General features: G+C 34.4%; 1 protein-coding gene across 2 annotated transcripts in view; it reads right to left on the bottom strand.

Annotated features, from left to right (window-relative positions):
- Window positions 1-9,419, bottom strand: part of MRPL13 (mitochondrial ribosomal protein L13) — a 22,274-nt gene that overhangs the window by 8,888 nt on the left and 3,967 nt on the right. For both annotated transcript variants that reach the window (XM_004679614.2, XM_012722837.1), the window contains exons 3-6: window positions 7,673-7,766; window positions 5,972-6,032; window positions 3,333-3,419; window positions 751-872 (exon numbers count right to left, since the gene is read on the bottom strand). In XM_004679614.2, the coding sequence (XP_004679671.1) occupies window positions 751-872; window positions 3,333-3,419; window positions 5,972-6,032; window positions 7,673-7,766 (364 nt within the window). The remainder of the gene's footprint in view (window positions 1-750; window positions 873-3,332; window positions 3,420-5,971; window positions 6,033-7,672; window positions 7,767-9,419) is intronic.

Below are 9,419 nucleotides of genomic sequence, written 5' to 3'. Positions count from 1 at the left end.
GATTACAATTGAGATGAAAAAAAAAATGTGAAAAATGATGTAAAAATAAACTTTTTAATAAAAAAAAAAAAAAAATTAGTCCTAAAAAAAAAAGTGTGTCTATATAAAATACTGTTAGTATTAGATCAGTATCATGAAAGTCGGAGATTTAAGCTAAAGAGACAGGGAGGAGTCAGGTGAGAGTGCCTCATAGGCTTAAAAAAGAGCTTACAAAAATTAGATGGGAGAGAATATGTCAAATCTAAGTAGCTTTCCAGATTGCAGGTAAAAGAAATTGTAGAGAAAAAAGCAAAAACTGCTCTTTTTTCTGTCGTTTTTCTCTTTACATCAAGACTATCAAATAGCAAGAATTAATGACTTTCCATTAGATGTTATTTTCAGCTTAGTAAAGTAATCTGGGAAAGAAAACCACTTAGTTTTTTAGTAAATGAAAATTCATTTATTGTCCAAGAGTACAATCAATATGAGTAATGTCATCCCAAAGAAAATATAAGATAATTATAGCCATTTAGGACGATCCTTGTACTTCTTAAGAATTAGCAAGGTTCTAAGACTTAGAGACTTTTGGTTTTACTTCTAGAGTTCATTTGCAGTTAGAATCTGAAGACTATCCAAGGGGTAAAACATTTCACTCTCCCCACTCTCAAAGATTTTGTTTGGTTAGTGAAACAGAGCACACTAAACACAGCTTAAAAAAAAAAAGAAAAGAAAAGAAAGAACAAGGATAGGGAAGAGAAAAGAGAGACTTACGGAGACCACACTCTTGGGAAAGCCTCTATTTCTTCTGGTGTGTACTCATCCAGACGTTTGGGGACTTTGCGTGGTTGAGGAAGCTCTTCCACTAAATTCTTAAGAATATCTTCTGGTATATCCTAGATAAAGTAAAAATTTAGGCTTATTTAAAAAAAATCTTCCTTAGTAATGACTTTTAATATTTAGTATTAAAAATAACATCCAAAGAATGTTATAAAATGAGAACAATGTAATTTTTAAATGAAAACTTGTGAAATCACTGACATGTTCATTAGATCAATGAGAGAAGCCCAATACAGTAGTAATCTTGACAAACATACCTACAATAAATTAGCCATCTCCAACTTTGATAATTATCTAATCACCAAAGTCTGTTTTTCCTAAATATTATTTTACTCTCTCCTTTCAACTGCAAAAAGGTACTACATTGGCTCATTTTCATTTTTCATCTGATGACTGTATGCACTTTGTCTATTGCTCCTTATGCCGCAGACTTTCAATATACATTCCACATTGTTGCCAGAAAAAACTTTCAAAAATGAAAATTTGCTGAGTCTTTGAGTCATTTAGCCAACAATCATGTATTGAACTCCTTCTATGATCCAAAAATTAAGGACAGGTGCAGAGTATATAAAGGAAAATAAAAAGATCCTGGTCTCTAATGGCCTGAAAGTTTTAAAAGTAACTCCTCAGTTGAAAATATCAGGCTCAAGCTCTAACGCCTTAGCTATGCCAGCGTTCTCGCTTCCATCCTGCCTTTCTAGCTTCCCACACACTACGGCTTTGAAGTCAGTGACCTGGGTTTTCACAGGGCTACAGTCAAATGCTGGTGCTTTTACTGAAGGTATAACCCTGCCCAGAACTGCCCCTGGCTAGATGGCCAAATGTTTCCATATAATAAAAGGAAAAAATACAATGCAAAAGCCTGACTGTATTTGTGAGATATGTCAAAAGGAGAAAGAACAAGAGACTGAATACAAGGAATGACAAAAGAATAACTAAAAGAATTAACATGTCTATTATAATAGGAATAAGGAAAATGGAATTGCATTGTAAGTTGGGCTGGGTCACTAATACACAAAACACAGTAAATACTATTCACAATGTGTTTCTTCATTGAAAACCATCTAAAAAATATTCACCATCCCTTTCCCAGTATACTCAAATATTCAAGAATAGCTGCACAGACCAGAGTAAGTAGAGGGTGTTCTGGCCTTATTTTTTCCTTACTGAAGGAACCTATTATCAGTTGATATTTATGAAAATTTATAAATATTTTATACTTCTTTGGGAGGCTATTACAAATATCTGCAGATCACTTGTAAAAACAACTTCAAAAGTTGCCAAGTTTCTTAGCATAGGGTGTGGGACAAATGGGTTCCTAGTAAATATCTTCTGTATTGAAAGAATTTTTACTGAAAATAGCTTACCAAATTTCCCCCAAGAAATGAACTTGCCAAATTTCCCCACTGTTGGAGGAATTCATTGAAAGAATGCAACAGAACAACGTGAGAAAGGAAAGTTCACTAGGTATTAATAAACATGAAGCCAGAAGGGGGCAGGGGAGGAGTCTCCTTTAATTGTCACAGAGAAGGTAACCCTCAAATGCAAACTGAGTGTGTATCTGGAGCTTTCAGAGTCCTCTGCAGAGTGGGTGGTGACTTTGGAGAGGGATCCTGTTGCTTGCAGATGGGAGATGAGATGGTTTCCAATTTATTGACTATGTTTAACATTATGTTAAACATAGCACAGTGGCTATTTGGTCATTTACTTTATTATTTATTCTACAATTTTAAAAGAAATTTCAAGTTTCGTGGTAATGAAATCACATGGAATTGACAGTACTTAGTACTTACTGTGCCAGGACCTGTTCTAAGTGCTCTAGAAATGTCATTGAATTTAATGCTTACAACAATCTGAGGAAGTAGGTACTATTATTACGCCTATTTGGCAGAAGAAAAACAGAGCTAGTAAGTATTTAGCTAGTAATGAAGTAAGGAAATGGTGGGGCAGGGGCTCTAATCCATTCTGATTCCAGACAAAGACTCAACTAATGTATTAAGGAACATCTAGTGTTTCATTATGATACACTAAAGAGAAAGCTTTGTATTTAAAACAGTTTGAGTAATAAGTAAAAAAACATTTATACTTCTTAAAAGTACTTTTCAGTCAAGTAAATTTTGAGAAGGCAAATGTATTCTAAAGTTAAATCATGAAAAGAATTAGCAATGAAAGCTAAGTTATTTGTGATTCAGCAGTTTTGTTAATAGTCATATAAAAAGTGAACTAAAGTCATACTTTTTTGTGGTTGATGAAATTATCTGTGAGTGCCTCAAATAACCAGGGCTCTGATTAGAGTAATGCTTCAAAAGTTAGAAGTTGTTAAAATGGAAACAGCAGGCACAGGTTTCTAATTTTTAGCACCATGATGACTCTTTTTATCGTATAGTCACTTAAAATACAGGAAACATTTCAGAAGCTGACTCAAGCAATTACTGAAAATATGTCTACAGCAATTCTTTAAAAAAGAGAGTATTTACATAAAATTGCTGAAAGTATAACTGTAGCCACACACATACCTCATCTGGGAAAAGGTGCAACCTCTGCATCAGAGTTCTTCTGTGAAGGTTTTTTGGTAGCATACCATAAATAGCTAGCTTTACAATCTGAAAAACAGGTGCATGTAGAACTCAGTAAGAAAAACATGATTCGGGATATAAAGAAGGCAAACAAAATTAGAGGTAGACATGAAAGCAAGCAGAAGACCTTGTGAAAATTAGAAACTGAGGCCTAAGTAAATATATGGAAGCAACAGAAAAGGAACATTTATTATTGTATATATTATTTTCTTTACATGTTATGTTTACTTAGAAGAAGGGCTTAAGTTAGAGAATAAAAATAATCTATGTATGTGCTACTTTAGCTAGGAAAAAAAGATATTCTCTAAGCTTATACAAGGGTTTGTGGCTTAAATGATCCCTGACTAGGTCTTAATCCTGTTGGAAATTAGATGGTTTCCAATCTATAAACCGTGTCTAACAGAAGCCAGTTACGACAGCGACTTTATAAATCACAAGTCTACAATAATGGTAAAGGTGAACTTTCATTGGTGAGATGTTGTTTATAACATTTCACATGAGGAAACAGATGTAGTAAGGTGAAAGAAATCCCCCATTTCATACATCTAAGAAATGGCGGTGCTGGAATTCCAATGAGGCAGCCTTACTCCCAGGGCCGACACCCACACTGCAATCACCCTGATAATACACACCAAGCACCAAGTAATTTTCTGATTAGAAAATGACATCTGTTGCAGCAGGTCTGCTGCTCTAGTTATACATGAATGTTTGACCTGGGTATAAGACAGCTCCTCTCTCCCTTAAACTACTGTTTTTCAAGACACAGTTAAAATTGAAACTTAAAAAAATTCAGATCTTGCCCCAGTTTTGATCCCAGGAGAGCACAGGACTATGGTGTTGGCACATGGGTGAAATGGGGTGGGAAGTTCATGTGGATTACAACCGCGATGGAAAATGCACAAAATGATGAATGATGTAAAAATAAATAGATAATTTATAGAAATGTTTAAAAATAGTTAAAAGTACAAAAAAAATTTAGATATCTTGAAAGAGTTCATAACTGAAGTAAATTTTAATTATGAAACTATTTTCCAAATTTTGATCAAACCTGCATTTCAATGTTTGCTCATAAAAGGTAGTAGTAACATGGCGCAATTTTTACAGGTCATCAAATGCAATAGCCTTAACATCCAAAGGCTGCACCACACTGCCTCCTAGTGTGCAGCTCACATAACAGGAATAAACAGATCATTTTAAAGTCACATAAAGTATAAAAGTCATAACTTTTGTGTGCACTCAAGATTAATCACCAAACAGGACACTTTATTTGATATATAATAGTCTAAAAATGTAAGTTATAAAATAAACAAATGACTCTAAAGTCATCATAAGTATGTTTTTGCAAAATAGATATGAATGATAAAACAAACATCAAAGCATGAAACTTCTAAATGTTATGTCAGAACTCATTATAATAAATACCCCCTTTATAAAGAAACCAAAGATATGACATATTTTTATTTTTATTTACCATTTTAGGGAAATAAAAAATAAAAACTAACATCTTCACCGTCAAACGTTTTGCTCAATTCTGAGTGTATTTAAATAGGGAATTAAAATTGTTCTAACTAGGGAAAAATGTTTTCTACCGTTATGTATCATTTACAGACTGGGTTACAAGAGTTTAGGTAGAAAAAGTAAAATTATGAAATGTCAACAGAAGACTTTGCTTTTAGCAATACTGAGAATATTTGGATTAAAATTTCTCCCAGTAAACAACTCAGATGATAAAGTGATAAAATAATAATCATTACTGATGTTAACATGTTGTTTTAAAAACCTTTTTTAAATCATGGGACCAACTAGAGGTTAGAAACAGGAGAAAAGGCTGTTAGAAAGAGGCCTAGGGCTGGCACTTGCCTTGAGGTCATCAGCTCATTACAGAGTTTGGGTTATAAGGATTACCCCAGTGGGTCACACGTAGGGGCAAAGGCTGTTATAAATCTAGATTTTTCTCAACAAGAGACAACACCCAGGATGTGAAGTGTGTAAATTCAACAATAAAAGTTATGTAGCCAGGTAACTGCTAACAATAAGCGTGCGCTTATAAAGATCCGAGGCCCTCTTTCATGGTGCTCAAAATCCAAAAATCTAAATTGTTGCTTAGAGCCCTTTGATTGCTGTGAATTTTCCAGAAACAAAGTGAATCTTTTCTGCAGAAATTAAAAAAAAAAAAAAAAAGGTCTGAAAGAATTTCCAGAGATTATGTTCTAATGTACATGAGCTGACCAAATGGTCTGAGCAGAAACAATGAATTGCAGACCCACAAAGACCACCAATATTAAAATCCAACACACACACACACTTCTCGATGACATTTTCAGCAAAGTGGCTGACCACGTGGGTATGAAGAAATCAAAAAGTATTAAAATTTACTAAATGCAAAACACAACAGTCATTAGAAAATATAGTAAATGATAATAAAACAACACTTTTCAAAACTGGTGTGCTGATAGTTAAGCAGAAGAATTTACAGCTTTGAATGCTAGATTACAGGAATAGTAAGACTGAAAAAAACAATGAAACAGTATCTGAATCCCCCAACCACAGATGACAAATACAAACTGCAACAGACTTACGGCTACTGGATCTTTCTGATGCAGCTGGGCAGCTGTTACTTGTTTAAATCCCCCTGGGTAGCTGTTAAAAGAAGAAAAGGCATTCAACTTGGGAGCAAACTATGTAAAGTATTTTTGAACTGAATATTATTTTACAATATGAAAACAATTACTATTATTGTAAAATTATACTTGTTTCTGGAAACTGTGCTGTTTATGAGTATTGATTTTTAAAAATTAAGTACTAACCTATCCAATTTGAACTGCTATTAACTGGTCAGCTATCATTTTATGAAAAGTTCTACCTTTTGGCAAAGTTCTTGGTATAATTACATTTCTGTAAGATTTTAAAACTATCCTTAATTTATTATGAGGTAGTTCATCCCTCCTTGAATTAGAGAGAAAAAAAATTGAATCAAAATGTTTCATATCCCTTACCAAATTACACAAAGTGTCTTGATAAACTATGGGTGGGGACTGGGAGAAATGAATGTTGGTAGACCACTTAAATTCAGATACCTACAGGTCAAAATATTGTTTCTTTATTAGGACCTGAAGTACACCCACTGCATTTTATGGTGGTTCTAGTAATTAAATATTTCATTGCATTCAGATTAAAGTTGTATATAAAATGGAGAATCTGTGCAGGTTTAAAAAAATGGATATTTGGGATTGTATGGAGGAAGATTAGTAATTTGAATACCCTAGATTTAGGTTTTGCTATTTAGGTACTGTCAATGGCTAGAATTAGGCAACTCACCTACCTTTTTATAGATGAGTTTACTCATATAAGAAAAGTTTTAAGATCTGCCTCATCTAATTTTCAAGATCTTGATTAGGGTCAAATGAAGACTGCCTAAGTCACAGAGAGAAGAGAGATACATTCTACTAGGAAACCATCAGAATGCAGATAGGCAAGTGTACTGAGCTAATGAAGACAATGACAAGCAATGTTTGTTGTCTGAAGGAGACACCAAGATATTGAGGGATCGGATCTTTGAAGCAAAGCCTATAAACAACTTAGAATGATAAGAGATTTTTAGTCTAGAGAAAAGAGAAATCAATGAGCAGTTGCTGATAAATCTCTTGATATTTTCTGAAGAGGACATATGAAGAAAATACACTTGTTTTATGTTGTTCCACAGAGGAGACCAAAATTGATATGGAAACTCTAGGAAAACAACAGCATAAAAATCTCCTAAAATCTCAACCTCTCCAGGGTGGGATGAACAGGCTGCTGCTGCCTCCTGAGTGGCGAGGTCACTGTCACTCAGTCAGACAGAGCCTATGACTTGCAGGTGTGTGGAGATTTCAGGTATCTTTCAACCTGGGATTTTGTTCACCTTTCCTTAAACATTTCATGTACTTCCAGATGTTTAGTATGGTTTTAGAAACAGGAGTAAAATGAATCACAGGAAACAGAAAGAAAAGAGAGGACTGACTAAACACCAAGAATAATCTTGACCACCGACAGGTGAAAAAGCTTCCAAGACAAGCAGGATGTCAGGTAATAACCGATGTTGAACACAACTTTGTGGCTTTTTTTGATTGAGAACATTTGTATATGTAACATGAGTAAAATTAGTATTTTCTTAAATGCCAGTTTGCAAGTAACTTTTTCCTTAAAATAAGATTAATATAATATATAAAAAAAATAAGATCAATATTACTTGTGAAGTAATACATTTTAAAAGCCCACCTCCCTTGATGGCATTACCTTACCCGGTATGTGAAGAGTATACTTTCTGTTCCCATTTGTTTCCCGAAAATGCAATATGTCTTGTATTCATTATGACAACATGATCCCCACAGTCACCTAGAGTTAAACAGAAAAAAATTTATAGGAAAAATTGTGACTTTAAGAAAAAGTGGTCTTTGTTAGTTAAAAAGCTTATCAAGCCTAAAGAACATGTTAAAAATATAATACAATTCATACTGCAACATTTAAGTGTGACAAGAGTATTGAAATATCAACACGTTTTTATTTTAGTGTTGAAAATATCAACACTAAAAGTAAACGAAGAAGCCAATAATAACACATCTTTTGTTGTTGATTATCAACAATGACCTTGAAACTTATACATGCTAAAATGCAATGTTACTTCAATAAAAAAAATCTTTTAAAGGTAAAATAATTTTACTCTTCCTATTAAGGAACACACTTCACTAAAAATGTTTATATCACATACTTTGAAGTATCTAATACAAATTTTCCTTTAAAAACAGAAGAGAATATGTAAACAAGATGCATACAACTGAAAAAGGTATGTTTTGCCAATAGGTAAATAGGAAATAAGTATAAAACATCATGACAGTTAATTCTTCCCAGATTTAGAGACAGATGACCTGAAAATAAAAGTATCCATATATTTGGCTGTTCACTTAAAAAAAAAAAAAGAACTAAGCAAAAAAATCAACACTTAAGTTTTCCCATGAGTCACTATAAATGACAGTATTAAGTAATTAATAACATTTGTTGAATATCTATTTTGCTAATAGAAAAATGTCAGCTAGGTCTAGAAGCTTATTTAAGAGAAAACACCACTGAAAATAAAGAAGCATGAAAAATGTACAGCATATGAAAACTAAAGATTGTTACATTCCATGAGTTTTAGAATTAAGTGAAAGGTTACAGTGCACAGTTCACAGTGTAGGGCCTCCTTGGTGGTGCAGGGGTTAAAGTCTCAGTACTAGCAAGCTACCACCAGTCCCTTCGGATCCAATTTTATCCCCAGCTAGGGGCTGACCCACCCATATGACACAAAAGACTTCTCCTGTCTTACCAGCTTCTCCCCTTAGCAGTGCTTCAGTTGTGCTAAGCACCTGTTGTGCTCCCTGCTCTCTGTTGAATCCTCTCACCCTCTGCACCTCTGGCCAACACCCCAGGGTTTTGTATGCATAAATAAACAAAACTATATATTTAAAAACAGTTCATAGTGGATCTAGGACAAGGATGAAGAGGCAAAAGCGGGGGGAATTTCTTCACTAGAGTGAAAGGGAATCTAGGCGTGTGGGTAAGAGCCAAGAATCTTACTGTTAATGGACTGAAAAGGACAGTTTGACAACACTGGCAAATAAAATGACTAAAGTTAGTGAAAGTATGAAAGTAATCCGGAATCCATTAGGTACAGTGGGCAAATGAACCAGAACAAATTGAGAAGGGTGGGAGGATAGATACAAAATCTCAAAGCACGTGAAATTGCCTTAAGCCTCCTTCCAGACATTTACACCTGAAGAAACAAAGGCCCTTTAAGAGTAATTGATTTGCCAAAGCACTGATCTGGCTCTTTCCATGATAGCTTTTTAGAGGAAAAATACAATCTATAACTTTCCACTAAAGCTGAATGATCTTGGCCCTTCCTGGTGGCGCAGGGGGTTAAAGCACTGCACTGAGAAGCTAAAGCCACTTCTGCATGAGTTCGATTCCCGCCTGCCCCGGAGGTGACCACATGGCGTGGCAGACCTCTCC

Source organism: Condylura cristata, unplaced genomic scaffold (assembly GCF_000260355.1).
Source record: "Condylura cristata isolate star-nosed mole 26May11 unplaced genomic scaffold, ConCri1.0 scaffold00009, whole genome shotgun sequence".
Taxonomy (NCBI): domain Eukaryota; kingdom Metazoa; phylum Chordata; class Mammalia; order Eulipotyphla; family Talpidae; genus Condylura; species Condylura cristata.
Note: the sequence above shows the minus strand (reverse complement) of the source record. Positions and strands in the feature narration are given on the sequence as shown.